We start from the raw sequence: 19,865 nt of genomic DNA, 5'->3' as shown, positions 1-19,865 counted from the left end.
CATCGCACGCTGCGGTCACAGCTGACAAGGCACGCCGCCATCACGGCTTGCAATGCCTACCTCGGAGGTGCACGGCGTCACGCGCGTCGCTACCCCGCGCGCAGCGCAACCTCCTGCCGCCAGGTGGCGCGCTCCTCCCCGGCGACGGGCGCACGCACACCTCGCTGCGCGCCCCTGCAGCGCCCCGCCCCGCCCCGGCCCCGCCCCCGCGCCGCAGCACCTCCCCGCCCCGGCGCCGCTCAGCCAATCGCAGCGGGGTCCCGTGGTTCCACCGCCTTCCGGTCCCCCGTCTGTGTTTATTTTTGCGGCGGGGAGGAAGGAGGCCATGTGATGGGCACTTGCGTCGCCCAATCGGAGAGCCGCCCGCTCGAGGAGGCGGGGGGCGGGTAAGTGGCGGTTTGGCGCGAGTGGCGGGCGCGGGGTCCTGCGGCCTTTTCTTTCCCCCGGCCGTGCCCCGCCGGTCCCCGCCCCGCCGCTTCCCTCACTCGCACCGTCAGATCCTTGTACCCTTCTCCCGGTCTCCCTTCGGTGTCCCGCTGGCCCACGGGGGCCCCCTGGTGCCCCCTCCCGGTTTCCCCCCGTCCGGCAGCAGCCCCAGCCCCCTCCTCTCCTTCAGAGGCCCGTTTGCTGGGGCTGCCCGAGCCGCCGGGCGCTAGTTCCCCCCTCGCCCTTCTTGCCTGGCAGCTGCCCGGGCCGGGCTCCTGTCACGGCACTGATGGCCGGCGTGATCCGTCGGCTGGATGAAGCCGTGGTGAACCGCATCGCGGCCGGCGAGGTCATCCAGAGACCGGCGAACGCCATCAAGGAGATGATAGAAAACTGGTAACGCGCGCTGGGTGCGGGGCAGGGGGCTGCCGCGGCCCGGCCTTGCCCGGGGCGGGGGGGCTGTCCTGGGGCAGCCCGGCGCCGTCCGGCCCTCTGACAGCGGGAGGGGGCTGAAGGCGTTGGGCGCGCTGCAGCTGCTGTCACCGCTTCCAGGCCGCAGGCCTGTAGCGGGGGGGTAACATAAGTGCGGGTGCTGGGGAGAAACAATACGTGTGTGCTCGTATTGCGCGCACAGGGGGATAGCTCCGTTCAGAGAGACTTGTCTAAACTTGTTTTTGTTCTTTTGTTGTTGTTTGATAAGCTTATGAACCATTTGCTTTCAGTGTCAATAATGAAGTTTTTTGTTCTGAAGATAAAGTCTGCCTGGGATTAAAACTGCTGCCTTTTCACTAGTCAGTGTAGTGAGCCGTATCAGCTGTCTGAAAGCAAGCTGCTGAGTCTGCAGTGGGTTTCGGTAATGGGGAGAGAAGGTCTAGTTCTTGGACTAGGCACCTTCTTTCTTAATTTTTTAAATTTCTGAAAGTTTGTCATAACTGTTGTGGATGGTGATTTAGAATAATATATCACTGTTAGAAGAAAAAAAAGGAAGGAGACAGTAAAGATTTATTTGAAACAGAATATATTCCAGTATGAGTGACAACTAGAGTAGAAACAAACTATCGCTTGTATGAGAATTATTTAAAATTTAATTCAAGTCATATAGTCCTTTATTCTCTAGAATTGCTGTTCTCTAGAATGCTTTCTTGGTTTCTGCAGTTTGGATGCTAAATCTACGAGTATCCAGGTAGTAGTTAAAGAAGGTGGTCTGAAGCTCATCCAGGTCCAAGATAACGGCTGCGGTATCAGAGTGAGTAAACAAAGTTGACAGCTGTATGCTGATGTTTAAGACTACCTTTTTTTTATTTCAATATATAAATGTTTCTGATGTTGAAAAAACTTGGAAATGAAAAGTGACTATTGCTTGTCCCTTTCACATAGAAAGAAGATCTGGACATTGTGTGCGAGAGATTTACTACGAGTAAACTGCAAAAATTTGAAGACTTGGCTAGTATTTCTACATATGGTTTTAGGGGCGAGGTAAGCTCTTCATCAAGGTTTTGAGACTGTCCATTGTTTGTTGTTATCCTGTTGTAGTGGGGTTTACATTCTACTATCTCATTCCCAATACTCTTTACAGAAGCTTCTGTTTTCTGAGAGAGTGTGCCGTGTGAATATAGTTCAAAATACATTTCTATATCTTTCAAGATTAGATGGATGCCTAGGGAGAGGTATATATTCTTTTTGCTTTCTGGAGTAAGAATTTTTTTTTTTTTTTTTAAAGTAAAACAAGGTCTCTCTTCTCAAATGTTGCTTCAGGAACCTACAGGTAAAAGACAATGAAAAATTTGAGTGGAAGGTGAATCTTTGATGTCAGACATTTGTCTAAATACAAAACTTAAAACTGAATGTACATTTGTCTTCCTTTTCTTTTGCTATTAGGCAAATTTAGTATCATCTCAGGCCTCTCAGATATACTAGCTCTCCAGATTTCCATTGGCTGTATCTAAACTTGTCTGAAAGAACAGTCCAGGATGAGTTCTGCGTTCCCCTCCAGACAGACAAGAAGATATGTTGCCTGTGCTCAGATACATACATCCTTGCATGCTCCAGAGAGTAGACTGCTTGAGTCCTCTCCTCACACACTTTCAACATCATCAGCTCCACGGCCAGCGGAGTCTGGTCCTGAGGCTGGTTTCAGCAGGCTGTGTAGACACGTCCATTGAGTTTTCCAGGAAAACCATTGTAACCTAACTTTGTAATATTACCTACAGTCAGGGGAAGAACTTGGGCAGGGATGAGAAAGTAACGGCTAAAACCTTCCAGCTGTTTTTTGTAAACATGAAGGAAAGAAAAGGGCACAACTGTAATAACTTCGCAGATTTGTTTTAGTTATGTTACATGGTTAGCTGCTTGCATTGTCAGAGAAAATGAAATGTTAGAAAAGCCAACAGAAGGTCCTGGATAAAATTCAGTGTTATAGGTACTAAAATTTGTTAAAGCTTTGCTGACCTGCAATTTTCTTGTGAGTTTTTTTTATTAATTACTTGCAAGTGGTATAACAAAATTTAGTGATGCTGTTTAAAGTGTGGACACTCCTTCAGCAATCAATGGTCTCCAGAGCAAGGCTTACAAAGATGCTTTCTCTTTCTCTAGGCATTGGCTAGCATCAGTCATGTTGCCCATGTTACGGTAACAACTAAAACAGCTGATGCAAAGTGTGCATACAGGTATGCTACCTATTATCCAAGTGACTTCTGCTGCATGTAGTAATGAACAGATAAATTTAATTCTCTTTTCAGTGCTCTTATGAAGGAAGAGGGTGGGATAAGGAATTAAGTGTTTCTAGGGTGGTTACAAAAAAGACCCAGAATGTGAGAAAACATAGTTTGAGTGATTTCTATTCCAGATTGTAAAGGTAAACTTCAGCTAAACAATATATTTTAAAAGTGTATGTGTGTGGGGGAAATCTTAAAGGGAATTCTACTTCAGCAGCCAATGTAGGGTAAACTTTTGTCTTTTTATCCACTTCGGGATAAAATGATGTATATACACAGTCAGCATGTCTTGCAAATGTCATAAGTCTCTGAGCACAGGAACTTACAGCTTAGTTTGCTTCTGTATTGGTGCCTAATCCTATTCAAAAAAGGTTTTGAATATTCTTCTGAAAACTTACTCTAAATATAAGCAAGCCTATCCATTAATTTCTCAACTACTTTTGAGAAAAAGAAGGGGGGAAAAAAAAAAAAGAGAAGCTTTGCATCTTGGTTTTTCAAAAGATTGTGTGACTATGGTCTTTCTTGCATTAAGTATGTAAGGGTATGTGAGAGGGCAAAAAAAGTATGCCCTTTGAAATTATGCATTTGTATAACTTGCTGAAAGACCTAAGTAGGTCAGAAATGTCTTATGCTCAAAATCCTGTTACAGCCAAAAAGGAAACAGATCTTACATGTAAAGTAAAGAATTTCTTATTAGTATAACTGAAGTGCAAAGTCTAGTGGAAGAATTATTATTAGTCCAGGTCTAGCTATTAAAGAAAGATAAAATACAATAATCCTGCCTTTATAGGAAAAGTCTCAGTAATACAATTTCAAAACACGTATCTCGTTATCTGCCCCTTTTTCTCTGCTGTTATTCCCACTCTCCCACCGCCCCTCTGGGTGCTAAGGTCAATGAAAACAGTTTTCCTCTAGCAGAAAGGGGTGGGGGGTTGCAGCCGATTGTCAGTGTCCCAAGTTCTTTGCTGGGAGGAGTGTGACGATGGGATTTCTTTTGTCTTCTCCTGTTTGTCGTCATCTGTCCGTGTCTGCCCCCCTGTAAATCTAGATGTCTTACAACTTTTTATTTTCTGTCTAGAGCTACTTACAGTGATGGAAAAATTAAAGCCCCTCCGAAACCCTGTGCTGGAAACCAAGGAACTCAGATCACAGTAGGTTTTTGTGCCTTTTCTCTCTTGTCCCTTTTCTGTTCCCTGGTCGTTATGCTTGCACCGCTTATTGGTATGTGTTACATTGTAAGGTACATGACAGTATCACCTTGTAGAATGTTTTCCAAATGATGATGTTGTGTGGTTTTGTTGGGTTTTTTGTTTTGTCTTCTTCCCCAAAGACAGCAAGGTAAATTTCAGAAGATCCTCTTTTTTTTCTTCTGAGGATAGCATAGTCATACACTATCAGAAATATTTCATATTCTTTCTCGACTGCTGAAAGCCTCAATGGACAGTTAGGGCTACAAGAAGCAAGAAGCTCAGAACATGGAAGGGTGGTCTATGTTGTACAAGCCAGAGTGGGAAGATGAGGGCTGGCGTAGGAAACTGCAGATCCGCTGTTTGTCTTTCAGTCATGTCTTTCATATATCACACCAAGCTTTGAATGTGGGTTGGAATTAGGTTGGCATTAGGATTATGAAGAATAAGGAGCTCAGAATGGGAAGGAGCGTGCATGTTGCACAGCGTAGGGTGGAAAGTGGAAGCCTGGCCTGGGAGTCTGCAGGTGTGTGTTTGTCTTGCAGTGGGAACATACACCCAGCAAGCTTCACATGTCAATGTTCAGGATAATGTGTCTTAAAAAGGAAGCTGCACTTTAAATTTCTGCCTTTCTCACTATAGCAGAAAAATAATTTGCATATTGTTTAAATAAATAGTGAAAATGAACAATTTAAGCTGCTGTTTTAATGACATTAACAGCCTTGATTGCAGCAACTGTTTTCACATTTATTTGCATTTCATTAAAACACAGTGTCATCAGGGAATCCATTGTCATCTGCAATGGAAAGCATATAACTTTCACTGAAAAGTGAATTGTAGAGTTGTTTTTTATCAGTAAAAATACTGATGTACCAAAATACTTGAAAACATACATTTCTCTGGAGTTGCATTTTGTTAGGTGAACCTAAGCAGGTAAGGAATAAATTTAATGTTGATCCTTCATAAACTAAAATGTTTTCAGAAAATTTTGTAGTATCTATTAAGAGGATGGGCTTAGATGAATTACATATATAGAGAAGATTTTTTAAAAATTATTTTTAATGGTGATCTTTTTCTCTGTAGGTTGAAGATCTTTTTTACAATGTAAATACAAGGAGGAAAGCTTTAAAAAATCCAAATGAAGAATATGCAAAAATACTAGAAGTTGTTAGCAGGTAAACTGAAATAGGAGGCTCCAATTTTTTCTGCCGCCATCAAGAGTACTGGGGTTTTTCTGAGGAACTGGCATCAGTGTGTGTGGTGTCACTTTTTTTGCTTTTGTTTTTGAGGTTTTTGAACTATTTGTTGGTATACGGTGTCAGATAACAGTCCAGTTTGATACAGAAAATCCAGAGGAGAAAGAGTGTATTCAGTCTATGGCTATTAGTAAGAATTCCAGCAAACAAATGGTGATAGACTTGAATGAGTGAACTCTCAATGAACTTGGGCTGAATAGAATCCAAGTAAAAACTGCCAGAGCATTGAGATTTGGCTGAATATGAAAAAGCTGAACGGCGACTTCATGTCCTCAAAAAAAAAAATAGCATCACTTTAGCTTTCAGTTATTCCCTCCCTGGGTCCCTTTGTTGCATTTTTTGCCACGTGCAGTGGCTTTGCAAGCAGGATCTATACAATTTAACCAAAATAATTGCTTTACGCTTCCAGTAAATGCAAAAACTAGCAAAGAGTAGCAAGACTGTGTGCTAAGCGTTAGCCTGCTCCCTGAATGAGCTACTTAAGAGTCTTTACTGGCTAGGCAGAGTTCAGCCATGAGGTGAAGGGTCAGGTCGTGTTGCTCCGTGGAACAGGCTGATCTGAAGTCTTGCTGAGTTATAGGCTTCCAACTCATTGGGGTTTTTTCCCATTAGGATTTTACATCTTTTCATTTTGGTTTTTTTCCTCTTGAATTTTTGAGTCACTGTTCCGGTCACAACAGTCTAATCTCTGTCTGCATTTTTACATTTCTCATCTTGCAAGGTTCTACTGTGTGTTCTTTCTCACAACTTCACAACTTCCCTAGACGTTTGAGCCAGGGTTACGCAGCTGTAGTGTATCAGAACTTGGCCCTGGGGTCACGGACAGCTGAACCATCTGGGTAGGGGACGTTAGAAGGGCCAGTCAGCCATTCTTCAGATCCTTCTCCATAGTAGTTGAGATTTGATTCTGTTATACTGAGGAGGTTTTGCTGTTCTTCTACTTAAACCTGTGGAATGGAACTGAACTAACCAGGTCTATAGAAGTTGATCAGGTTTTTTTTGAGAAATAAGCTAAGCTCATCCTTGAATTTCATATGGTTACAGGTGAGTTATAAATAGAAAGCATTTATTTTTATAGCTGTTTAGTCTACAAAAGCTCAATTTGGCTTAAATCACGTTACTGTGTAACAGGAAATGAAATTGTTTGCCCCTGTTACTAGCTGTTTTTCAGCATTCAGGGAAAGTAACCTTTTCTTTCACATACTGCTGTCTTATGTTTACCTATTTTTCAGGTATGCCATCCATAACTCGGGCATCAGCTTTTCAGTTAAAAAGGTATGTAAATAAGGTCTTTAAAACTTCTAAAACTTCACCATGTATGTGTGTGTGTATATATATAAAATATATAATGTGTATATGTGAAAATGCCAGAAAATTTGCACTGCATCTTTTGCAATGGGAATAGCATATAGAGCCTTCCCTTGTACCAAAATCTTGATGTGTATGTTGCTGCAGTTTGGATAGAAAACATGTTAGTTAAAAGTAACAAAAATATAGTTGTCAGGAGCGTGGAGTTTTCTATGTGGTCAACGTGTTATTTTGCTTTAGCTTTATGAGCTGTTTCCGCTTCTCTTTTGAGAGTCTGGTTACTAATAACTGTATGAAAGAGGACGGGCTAGAGTACCTTTATTCTGTGGCATTCTTGATAATTATTTACTGAACTGCTTATGTTCCTCACTTTCAAAGATGGAGTTACGAGCCTGAATGGGTCTGATATGATCTAGCAAATCTTGTAATCCAGTGCCATTTACCATCTATTGCTTTTCTGAACACAAGTAAATAATAATACAAAAGATTATAATGATGTTATGCCCCATGCCTTTTTGTTAGAAGAGTTATTGTTAAGTTTAATGCATTTCTAACACTTCAACCAGAACTGTGAATTGATTGATACTCATTTCTGCTCTCTTTAGCAAGGTGATACCATGTCAGATGTTAGAACCTTATCAAACGCCTCAACAGTGGACAACATTAGGTCCATCTTCGGAAATGCTGTTAGCAGGTATGTTGATGTCAAGTTTTCTTTTGACATGAAGTTTTCTAGTAAATCTCCCTTCCCTTTCTCTTTTAAAGAGCATGGGCTGTGCTAACTTTTCCTACTTCCTTCAAGGTGAATTACAGAGAAGAGGGAGTGTTGCAATAATAGAGCTCTCCCTTGTCTTTCTAGTATGTGAAAGGAAAGAGAGAAGTTGCAAAGCTGTTCCTTTAATGCACTAAAAGGGAACCATCTGCTTGTAACTTTCTGTGCTCATTTATAAAGAGCAAGGTGTACCTGTGTTCTCTGCAAGTTCCTAGCCTCTTCCTACGCCATGAAAATCTTACCACAGTCTGCTATCTGATAAATTTTGAAGTCTCCTCAAATCAATTTTTCTGAAATCTTATGGTTTAATATTTTGACAAAAGGTACATTAGCTGAGGCTGAGTAAACCAGGCAGAAAAGTTGAAAAAATACCCAATCGTCTTTTGAAAATGTATCTGCCACTTTTGGAAACATTCTCTCTTTATAAGACATTCAGCTGTGAAAAATTCATTGAATGGACTTGTGGAATGGATTTGTCCCACGAATACTTGTGTATCAATTTGATTCAGTTACTAAAGTCACACTTCACACGTAAGGAATGTAACTTTTAATACATGGAAACACCTTTATGAAACACAGCAAACTAGAGAGGCTGTTTAGTGATAAGGTTTGCAGTGGTGTTTGTATTTGTGGTGCATTTGTTTTTGTCTACTACTACTGCTTGTTTGATACAGTTTTTCCTTTGTACAGTTCTGAATAAATTGTCCATTTCAACTTAAATGTTTTGATCATATGTTTTCAAGCGAAACTTTTATTTTACCCAATTTAAGATGGCGTTTAGTCTAAGTTGTTATTTTGACTTAAAAAATGAACACAAATAAAAATGGCACTCAGTATATATTGAGGTTGAATTGGAAATAAGTAGCCCATAAGCCTTTTCTATGTCAACTTTAGAAGTTGGCATAAAGCCTTGCGAGAGAGCTGTGCTCACAAACTACCAAAGTGGATTTCCTTGACTAATGAACCATGAAAATTATAAAAACTATTATGAAAATTGTTAATGTTAGGATCTGTATGCATGAGCAAGGAAAAAATCTTTACATTTTTATGACTTCTTAACAGCCCACCCATAAATATTAGACTGGCGAAAGTGGACAGAGTAGTTCAGGGTAGTTCTTCCCTGGCTGCTGACAATTTTGAAGTGCCCTTGTCCATCACTGTCAATGACTTAATCAGTGAAATGCATATTAGAATTATCAATAGATGTTTATAATATTATTAAGGTATTAAAAAGGTAATGTGGCTAGTTTTACAGATGCAATCATACAGTATTACTAGTTTACACTTACTTAGAAAGAAGAAACTTTCTAAGTGTAGCTCAGGTTAAATAATTTTTGTGGCTCAGCAATGAATGTTTGAACTCTCAAATAATACTAATGTTTTCATTAACTGTGATATAAATAGAATATAGAAGAGTATATCGCTACTCGTGAGTACTGTTTGAAATGTGCATCAACAAGAATTCATTTTTTTATGTGTTTCTGTCAAACTGTCAATAGGGAACTGATAGAAGTGGGCTGTGATGATGCAAGTCTGGCCTTTAAAATGAAAGGCTACATCACGAATGCGAACTACTCTGTGAAGAAATGTATATTTTTACTCTTCATAAACCGTAAGTTTAACAAAAAAAAGGCAGCATTTTGTACAGTCATATGTTGCTTACATAATAATCAGAAGAACAAAACTTTCTGAAGAACTACAAAACATATGAACATTCTTAAAAACATTGAAGAATAAGCATTACAGTTAATTGTAGATCTTAAGATGTTTTTCTGTTTGTAATGTGCATCATGCTTTGCACTCTAAATAGTGGAAAGCAGCTAAGACTGGGCCTAAAGAAACTTAAGCTTGTGGAGTATCAAGGCTATGAATGTGTCCTGCCAACTTATACAGAGTGGTCGCTCCATTCTGTAGCAACATTGGCATGGGATGCCACAAACCTTGACTGTACAAAATACTGAAAAGATAGTCTGGTTATTTCAGTATTTGTGGAAAAAAGTACTTCTAAATATAAAACATACTAAGAAGATATTGCCTATTCCTGGTTTTATGTGAAGAATAAATAGGTCTCAGGAAAAACGGGTATAACGGATGCCCTTTGAAGATACGAAGCATGAAGATGTTGGTCTGAAGGAGTGGTTGGGCACCGTGCAGTTATTTCAGTGGGGCTCTTTGAAAATAGCATTGTTCTGTGTTTCAGATCGATTGGTGGAGTCAGCCGCTTTGCGGAAAGCTATAGAAACTGTGTATGCCGCTTATTTGCCAAAAAGTACGCATCCCTTCCTATACTTAAGGTAAAGTAATAGGAAGAAGTAGCTTTTTAATACTGTCTTGTAGGATATAGCTAGGGTGAGTAGGTTTAGAAGGATGTTTGTGTTCCTGATAGTAGTGTTAAGCATTGTACTGAGGTATTAATTGCCAAACAGGAGATAATTAAATCACATTAAAGAAATGTTTAGAAGACAGGCCTTATTTTCAGAAGTAGTGAGCGTCTGTAATTTTAGCTTAAGTCCTTTCATATTAACTTGTGAGACACTGCAAGTAAAAGATATTTCTAAAAACTGGTTTTTGTAGTAGTACAGTGGAGAGATTGGTTTAAGCTTACCTTTTGGTGAGTTTGGAATAGAGTTCTTCAGATTAATTATTTTTTAATATACCAAACAAATCTGACTGTAGTGTAACTTTAGCAGGTTTCAGGACCATTTTGACTTCTTTGCATGGAGTAATGGCCCCAAGCCTGACAAATTTTGTACTGAACCAATTTGTGCCCTCTCTGCCATCCATGGGAAATTTTAGGTTAACTTCTTTTAAAATGTTTTCCAGCCTGGAAATAGCCCCCCAGAATGTAGATGTGAATGTGCACCCTACAAAACATGAGGTCCATTTCCTTCATGAAGATAGTATTCTAGAGCGTGTGCAACAACATGTAGAGAGCAAGTTATTGGGCTCTAATTCTTCAAGGATGTACTTCACGCAGGTGAGAACATGTCTGAAGTGACCACAGCTCTGCACTATTTTAATTGTCATGGATACATTTACTCTATTCAATAGTACAATCTATGCAGTGATTGATAGTCATCAGTGCTATAGTGGCAGCTTGAGATCTTTGCTCTATGTTTCAGGGATTAAGTTGCTTTAATATACCAATGTTAAAAATGTGGCAAAGAGAGAAGTGCACGAAAACATTTTAAATACCTTTCTGTCAAGCATCTGATTGTTTTTTTTGATTTTACAAGTATATTAGCTTTCACATGTAGTAAATTGTTCTTTATTCTGCCCTGGTTTATGTGAAAGACCTGTGACTGAGGAAGCTGTTCTATGTATTTGACAACACCTAATCTCTTTTTATGTAGAGCATAGTATAAGAATTATAACTATAATCTCTTTAAAAACAAATTTTCGTGTGATTTTTTACATTAAAGGTTTTCCCTTTGAGACAAAGGAATGCTAACTAATGATTTTGTTAACTGCCGAGATGATGACATTCATGCTATTTGGATAGCAAGTGCAAAGCTGGTGGCCTGTTTAAGCAGTTGACACTGTGCCTGTGGGGTTTGAAAGTTACTTGCCTCTGAGCAGTAAGATGGTGTGAGAAGTGTGGCTGATCTGAGTTGTTTTTTTTTTTTTTCTTCTTCTTGTTGAATCTTTTCTCTTTGCTTCCCCGTATCTGAACGAAGACATTGCTTCCAGGGGCTGACTGCTCTTCCAGTGAGGTTGTAAAATCAGCAGCAAACTCTTCTGTGGTTACCAAAGGAACCAGTGATAAAGTTTACGCGCATCAGATGGTCCGCACTGATTCCCGAGAGCAGAAATTGGACGCTTTTCTTCAGCCAGTGAACAACCCCCTAAGCACAGGCCCCACTGAAGCGACGACAGAGGTTAATGCAGGACCTCTGGAGGGTGTGGTCAGGCCACAGGATGCTGAAATGGAAGATGTCAGTGATCTAGTTGAAACGGCTGATGTTCAGGAGGACGCAGTGATGCCTGGGGGGCTGAGGGAGAGTGGACACTTGTCTCCTGAGACAGTGCCTCCTCGGTAAGTCTCATCTTTCCTTGAGGTCATGCAAGGCTACCTGTTTATTTCATGGCATGGCCCTGAAACTGAAGATTTTTCTGATCTCTTTGGACTTCTGCTTTTTCAGAAGGAAAATTTGTCTTAAAATAACTTTTTCCATGGCATTTTATTGAGAAATTAAACTTCATCTGTGAATTGTAAATTACATAACTTGTGATAAATTTTGTAACTGGAATGGGATTTCCATACATACTGAAAGGCAGGAAGCAGTATAAATAATGAATTAACTTTAGTTTAGGGAGATCATACTGGTCTGTCTCTCTTTGGAGGCCCTCCTTTTGTGGGGGGATAGAAACTACATCACTGAATTTTGCAGACATTACCCTAATAAAGATAAAAGTGTTCTAATCTTTCTATAGCTCCTGCAGGAGCTGTTATGAGAGGCCAAAGTCTTCTGAGGGAATCTGATTCTGTGCCCTCCTCCCCTCCCCCCAGTATTATAGAAAAATGATAATGAAAAAACTCATTAGAAATATCAACATTTTTTGATGTGTCCTTTAGAGCCCAATTCACTTGGTGCTTAAACAACACGTCTGATGTGATTGGTATTAGAGAGTCGTAAATTCTCTTATGAACTACCTTTTCCTAAAAAATTATGCCTCGGAAGTAAAATACAACAGTCTTTCTGGGAAGCTTTGGGAAACTTTCTGCATTTCCTGTGTTAACGTACAGCACGTGAATTGAGCATCCCATCTGTTGGTGTGTTTTGCCTAAGCCATAGGAGAATTGAACGTAACTCCTTTTGTTTTGGTATTGCAGAAAGAGACCACGGGAAGATGCGGACGTAGAAATGGAGGACGATGACACCAGAAAGGACATGACTGCTGCCTGCACCCCTAGAAGAAGAATTATCAACTTGACCAGTGTATTGACTCTCCAGGAAGAAATTACTAACCAGGCACATGCAAGTAAGCAAGCCTTTTGCTTCTCAAGATTATTGTTATTCCATCAACTAAATATGATTGTTTGAACTGCTGAGGAAAAAGATATTTAAAAGATGGCCCAGTCAGCTCACTGTGCTGCTAAGCAAGCTTTTAACAAAAACGTTTGTTAAACGTCAGGGGCCAAACTTTGAACAGGCAGCTGCCATACTGAGCTACACTGGAGGACTGTTCTAAAAACTTTCATGTACCTTGTCAGTTGATAGATGTTTTATGCATTGTAAATATTTTGCAAACCTTAACTTGCATCATAACTAATAACACTATGAAATCACAGCTTGAAAAGGTAAGTTATTTTGTAATTTTCAAACAGAAATGGTCATCATTACAAAAATTTTGATTAGTCGTATGATTGTGGACTGGGACAGGCTTGATAATCATCGTTTTTATTTACTGCTTTTGCTTTTCGTTTTCATTTGTATCTGTTCCACTTACATGAAATTATGAGACTGGTGAAATATTATTCTCTCTTCTGGTAAGAGTTGTTGTAGAAAAAGGTGAAAGGTTTGCAATTCTTCCTAGGGTTGTTGCTCTCTTGGCCCTTTTAGTTGCCTTCAGAGTCATACTGAGTCACGTAACCCATGTTATTCAATTAGTCTAAATGTTGAGAATCTTGTGTTCTGGGGGTTTTGTTGAATTTATTTTGATTTTTCTGGTAGGAAGAATTGGGGATGCTCCACAGCTAAAATGGCTAGACTAACAGACATCTGTAATAACTTTAAAAAATTACTAAAAATTTAGTAATCAGAAAATATGTACTTATACTTTACTGGTGCTTCAGAGAAAGTTTTGCATTAGGCTGGTAATTCCATATCTGACTGTCACTGTTTAAATACTGAAATCAAAGAGTTGTCCCTGAGCCATAAAATGTCCAAAAATGTCTCGAAATACATGGTAGAACTTGTGCAGCTGCTTGAGGTTGTGTCTTGTCTTCACGTGTGTAAGAAATGCCTACAAGAGACCTTTGCAAGAAATAAATACTCTTCTCACAATATTGTATTCCTTCGGAAAAGGTAACAGAGGAATTGGGTAGCGTAGTGCTTTGTACATGCTGTGACTGCAGTGCCAAGCTCCTGTGATGAAGCTGCTCCCAAGGACTGCAACTAGTGATGTTTTTTTGTGGAATGCCTAAAATGAACTCTTACTATGGAATCTGACTTCTCATACCTTTTTTTTTTTTTTAATATATATAAATAAGAAGGCCGGAAAGTTATTTTGGGAGAGAAGAATAATTGAATTGTGGACCTATTCTATCACACTTTCAGAATTCAGTCAGACAATACTAGATTTTGTTGCAAAGTTGTTTTACATCTGCAGTTTTCTTTGAAGTATGTGTGCACTCCCTTACTCATCTCCTGTGGCTGGAAGCGAATTTTGAAAGGCTATTCAAGTCAAACACAGATTTTTTTTTTTTTTTTTAATTTGCATTTGTAGTTTAACTTATATAACTATTCTCACTTATCCTTTAATATATATGAGTATATGTGTATGCACACAAATTATTAATATTTCAAAATGTGGATAATTGGTAGTACACGCCTATAAGAAGGAGGGGTGTAGTAGTGACTGAACAGTAATCTGAGCCTTTAACGCTAAAAAGACACAAACCACTCAACTAAATAAATTAGGGCAGGGTTGCAAATATGGAATTATATCCTTTTGTTTCTTCCCCACCCCCTCAATTGTTTCAGATCTCCAGGAGATGCTACATGATCACTCATTTGTTGGCTGTGTCAGTCCTCAGTGGGCTCTGGCCCAGTATCAGACAAAACTGTATCTTCTCAACACAACAAAACTCAGGTAAAGAAGCTGTTAGACTTGTTGGCAGTTGAAATAAGTACCAATTACCAAGCAGGTTAGAAGAAGGAAAAAAATGACCAGAAAAACATCATTGTTTTCTTGTTGCCTATCTGAAAAGTCATGAGGCTAAAGATTAAGCAGTCTGTTCAGAACAGTGGAAACAAGTCTGGCACGCTTGGGAAAAGTTGCAGGGAATCGCTGTAATTAAAATGCCAGCTACTGTATTGTGTGCTTGCAGACTAGGGGAAGGGAAAGACGTTTTATTTGCTTCATGATCGTCTACAGCAGCAACTGGTCTACAGCACACTGTATAATCATGAGGAAGATTTCAGAAAAGCCATGTAAAATGTTGTATCCAGTTGGGTTAAGAGAAGCTGCAGGACATGACCATACCACAAAGTCGGTATTTTTGCATATGCAGCCTTACAGGACCAGCTACATAAATTTTGTAACAAATGAGAGAATGTACTAAAGATCAACATGTCTATCAATTTCCAAGCTCCTGTGCATTTCTTGCAGTGCAGCAAAGGAGTAAAGAAGTTGAAATACAAGGTAGCTGGGAATAAATTGATAGCAGCTGCATGCTTGAGTACGTAACATTTCTGCACCAATTTGGCTGATGATACCAGAAACCAAGAAACAGATTTAATTGTAAACATCTAGATAGTGCATGTGAATCATAAACTGTTTAGTTGAAGTAAGATCTTTGTTAATATGAATGGATATGTACGTCTGTTTCCAAGATGACTCTTACTTTCCCCTCTTAATTATGGTAATATAACTTGGAGATATGTAATCCTGTCCATATAACTAATTTTTGTACTTCAATTTAGCCAAGAACTCTTCTACCAGATACTTATTTATGACTTTGCAAACTTTGGAGTCTTAAGGTTGTCTGTAAGTATAATTTTACATTATATCCTATATAAAAAGATTTACAATAAACCTGTCCTTTCAGACAAACGTATAGTTTTACAGGTTGTTTTTTGTCCACTACAAGAGCAATGTTTCATTTCTCTTACAGTGAGAATAGAATATAGAAAACTCTGTAAGTAATTTTGTAGCTACTACTCTAAGTTGTCATGCTGGCTGCTTGTTATTAGTGTCACTTCTAGATATTCACCAAGTTTTGCTGTTGCTCATTACATTGGGACAAATAATTAATTTGAATACACAATCTATCAGAAATACAGTGTTGATTTGCTAGTGTTTATCCTGTAAATATCACAGCACTTTGCAGGATTGCACAGAATTATATCAGAAAGAAATTCATACTTTTTAGACTAGTTATAGAAAGCAGAACTGTTTGCTCTGCAGGCCAGAAATGGTGTATTACAATTAGTTTATACATGAAGAAAGAAGCTATAGATTTCCAATAGAGTGTGTTGATCATTAACAACAGTTTTGCCTTCTCCATTTTTAGGAGCCAGCTCCTTTATATGAGCTTTCAATGCTTGCTTTAGAGGATCCTGAAAGTGGCTGGACAGAAGACGATGGCCCAAAAGAAGGGCTTGCTGAGTACATTGTGGAGTTTCTGAAAAAGAAGACTGAAATGTTGAAAGATTATTTTTCTCTTGAAATTGATGAGGTGACTGCTGCTACTACTTCTAACAGTAAATGAATGATAGACTCGGCAGTGTTAGGTTAACGGTTGGACTCAATGATCTTAAAGGTCTTTTCCAACCTAAATGATTCTATGATTCCACACTTTAGTTACAGATGATAACTGCAGTAGTTTGCTCGCAGTACTTACTAAGAACTAGCTCCAGTAAGATTTAGGTGGCTTACCCCTTTCATGAAAAATGCTCAGGACTTATGCTGCTTTTGGAAGGGTGCTACACAAAGAAGTTTATTTAAATTATTTTATTTGGTAACTAATTACTCATTGCTTCCATAACTAAAATGCAGATCTCTTTTCCAACAAGGCGTGCAGCTTAACCAGCCCTCTAGCCAGGCAGGGCTACAGCATCACTGTTGCTCTCAATGTGTCTTTTTTTTTTGTGGCCTAATGCATCCCTTTATGCAAAACTGAACAGCTTCATCAAGGGTCATCTAACCAGACGCTTCACTCAGGTACTCTTCTGGGAAGTGGGATTTATGTAGTCAGTGGCTAGAGGGAGAGGAGGAGGCTGCATTCAGGTCTTCCTGAGCTGAGGGGCTAAATCCAGGCCTCGAAGTTCACCACCACCACTAACCCTCTTCCTGCAATGTCTGCCTGGCATCAGGCTTTAAAAACTTGTAATTTCAGATACCCCTAAGGCTCACTAAGGTTGGTAAGAATCAGTCTTGCAATACGTAACAGTTTTGGTGCATTTACTGCAAGAAAGAACATTTTTTTTTTTTTTACTGAAGCAGCAGCATTGCCTTGCAGGAAGGAAACCTTATTGGGTTACCACTGCTGATAGACAACTATGTTCCACCGCTGGAAGGACTGCCTATGTTTATCCTTCGCTTGGCCACAGAGGTATATTCTCTTAATGATTTTATTCATTCACAAATGACTTTTTCTAAATAGAAAAGAATGAAGTGAATCAAAGTAATTCATCAGAAGCTGCAAAGGAAAGGCTGGAGTTAGTTAAATGTACTGGTACATGCTCCAGACACTCTTGCTATAGTTACTGATGAGTTGTACTTTGCCTCTTCATTCATAACTACTGATTGAATGAGAATATATTTTGATTTGAAAGCTTGCATTTCTACCCTTTTTTTTTTTGTTCTACACCTTCACCTTATCAGCACAAAAATGGACAAGACATTATTATGACTTTTCCAATATTAAGAATCTCTATCAAGTCCCTGACTGCCACCCAGATTCTATTAAATGACTTCTTTTTCTTGTAACAGGTAAACTGGGATGAAGAAAAGGAGTGTTTTGAAAGCCTAAGCAAAGAATTAGCTATGTTCTACTCCATTAGAAAGCAATATATAATAGATGAAGCCAACCCAACAAATTCTCAGGTACAAGAATATGTAACTAGTCATATGAACAAACAACTAACACCACACAGGAAACAACTACTTTTTCAACTGTAGACTTCTAGTCCCAACTCTACTTTCAGTGAAGCGAATCAAGTAGCAGTGTGGCAAAATTCTGAAAGAATGTGGCTTAAGTATTAGAAGTATTAAGAGAACCTTTTAACTTTGGGTATTGCAGTGTACTTAATATTACAACAGTCCTTGGCCTTGGAGTTTGGGATGTATTTTTTAACCTGCTGAACTATGATAAATTTCTATAGAAGAATAAGGATGCATATAAATTAAAAATATATTCTGCTTGTGTCTAAGCATCTGCCTAATCATACCCTTAAGCTAGCCCTTTCTGCAAGTGACTTTGCAGAGCTTAAAATTAACTTGACTGTATAGAATGAACTTCTCTAACACTAGCAGAATTTTACAATTGCTGTAAGTCTTACGTAATAAAGTTTCTTAAGGAGTGCTCTCCTCTAGTAAAAGCGAATTTCACTTTAATTGTTTGTCCTTTTTTTTTTTTCTGTATTTCAGAATGAAGATTCTGATTCTGGTTCAACAACATGGAAATGGACTGTGGAACATGTACTTTACAAAGCTTTTAGGACTCATCTTTTACCTCCTAAACACTTCACAGAAGATGGCAACATTTTGCAGCTTGCTAACCTGCCTGACCTGTATAAAGTTTTTGAGAGATGTTGAGCAAGTAGTTATTACAGACTGGTGCATATCTAAAAAAACATTCATGCTACATTCTGTTTTGCTTAGTAGAGGATAAAACTGGAATCTTGATGGAGGAAAGAAAAAGAGGGGATTTAATATCATACTAACATAATAACAAATGGTCTATTTTCCTTCTGTTGATCAAAGAATAAAAAGAACTGTTTTAGCTATGTCTAAACCCAACTGAAGTTCCTAAAATAAAATCTCCACTTATGCTTTGAATTTCACTATTAAGCAATATGCTAATAGAATACAACTTCTACTGAAGAAAATTAATTGGGTTAAGTAATTGTGAAAGGAGATAGAGCTTAACTTAATTGAAATGTGAGTGCTTTAACTTAGCTTGCTTTTTGAAAGCAATATAGGTTACCTACCTCCTTTTGTTTTAAGAATGACTGTTGTCTGACAGTATCTGCAATGTGAATGTACATGCAAAGCACTTAAAATCATCTGTTACTGCAGGAGCTAGTCTTGTAATATTTCAGACCCCTTGCTGAAATAAGGCAAATCCCTTCCCTTTTAATCAAGGAGTCTGAAAATGGAAACAGGAATCCTCTGACAGCAAATGAGCATGCACACATGAGAGTCATTTCAAAGAAGAGTTGCAGCTGGCAATCTGACTACAGGCTCCAGCATGAGAGGAAGCCATTAGTCTTGCTCAGGCAGGAAGAAAAATGCTTGAGCTTTCATTTGGCCCCTGACCTTCCCTGAGACCATCACAAACCTGAATTGTCACAAGGAGGCCCTTGGTGCCACTCTGCAGCTTCAGCAGAGTGGTTTAGAGGAAGTGAACTAGAAGCAGATGTGCTCTCCACATATGCCAAGTGAGGTTTTAGCAGATGTTTTGTACATGTGAATGCTCTCAAAACCCCCAAAGTATTCTTCATCTTCAGAGTACGGACTAATCAAGACTCCGATGTCTTCTTCTGAACAAACAGACAAAATAAATGCAAAGAGTCAACAGCACAGACAATGATCTGTGATCACTGAACTATGATTGTCTCCACTTTAATGAGTAGGCCTAGGGAGATCTGCTACATACAAGGCTGTTTGTTTCTCAACAGGGAAAGCATTTTTTGAAGTCCAAGAGGCACCTAGCATCCAAACCAAAAAAGAAAGCAAGCTTCAGTTTTGTGCTGTAAAGAGGTCTGTTCCATTTGAAAGAAGCTCTGGTACAAGCAGAAGCACTAATGCTCTGGATTGCAATGGTCCCAAAAGCCTGCCTTCCCTTTTTTTTTTTTGTTTTGTATTAATTCCCCTGTCATGGTTTAACCTGGCAGGCAGCCAAACACCACGCAGGCGCTCACTCACTCCCCCCACCCCCTGTGGGACAGGGAGAGAATCGGAAGGGTAAGAGTGAGAAAAACTCATGGGTTGAGATAAAGACAGTTTAATAGAACAGAAAAGGAAGGGAAAATAATAATAATAATAGAATATACAAAATGAGTGATGCACAATGCAATTGCTCACCACCCGCGCTGACCAATAACCAAGTAGCAATTGCTACTTCCTGGAACACACCTGCCATTCATATACTGAGCATGACGTCACATGGTATGGAATACCCTGTTGGCCAGCTGGGCCTAGCTGTGCTCCCTCCCAGCCTTTTGTAGGCTTGGCAGAGTATGGAAGCTGAATATCCTTGATTAGCAGGGTACTTAGCAACAACTGAAAACATCAGTGTGTTATCAACATT

The 19,865-nt window shown here is 39.3% G+C and overlaps 1 protein-coding gene across 8 annotated transcripts; it reads left to right on the top strand.

Moving 5' to 3' along the window:
• The first annotated feature begins 276 nt into the window (after positions 1 to 276).
• Positions 277 to 18,339, top strand: MLH1 (mutL homolog 1). Of its 8 annotated transcripts, none has more exons than XR_012672579.1 (19): positions 277 to 822; positions 1,582 to 1,672; positions 1,804 to 1,902; positions 3,019 to 3,092; positions 4,219 to 4,291; positions 5,411 to 5,502; positions 6,816 to 6,858; positions 7,497 to 7,585; positions 9,163 to 9,275; positions 9,864 to 9,957; positions 10,487 to 10,640; positions 11,341 to 11,699; positions 12,498 to 12,646; positions 14,371 to 14,479; positions 15,313 to 15,376; positions 15,903 to 16,067; positions 16,832 to 16,943; positions 17,324 to 17,437; positions 17,981 to 18,339. XR_012672579.1 is itself a non-coding variant. In XM_075143095.1 (19 exons), the coding sequence occupies exons 1-19, from the start codon at positions 716 to 718 to the stop codon at positions 18,146 to 18,148; spliced, it is 2,250 nt and encodes a 749-aa protein (XP_074999196.1). In that variant the 5' UTR covers positions 277 to 715; the 3' UTR covers positions 18,149 to 18,339. The 8 variants fall into 8 exon arrangements, 7 of the variants coding, with proteins under 7 accessions (XP_074999196.1, XP_074999197.1, XP_074999200.1 ...); XM_075143095.1 differs by having other exon boundaries at positions 16,851 to 16,943; XM_075143096.1 differs by lacking the exons at positions 277 to 822; positions 3,019 to 3,092 and having other exon boundaries at positions 16,851 to 16,943.
• The last annotated feature ends 1,526 nt before the right edge of the window (positions 18,340 to 19,865 follow it).

This window comes from Calonectris borealis, chromosome 2, assembly GCF_964195595.1.
Source record: "Calonectris borealis chromosome 2, bCalBor7.hap1.2, whole genome shotgun sequence".
In the NCBI taxonomy this organism is placed as follows: Eukaryota; Metazoa; Chordata; class Aves; order Procellariiformes; family Procellariidae; genus Calonectris; species Calonectris borealis.
This window is presented reverse-complemented; position numbering and strand designations above follow the sequence as displayed.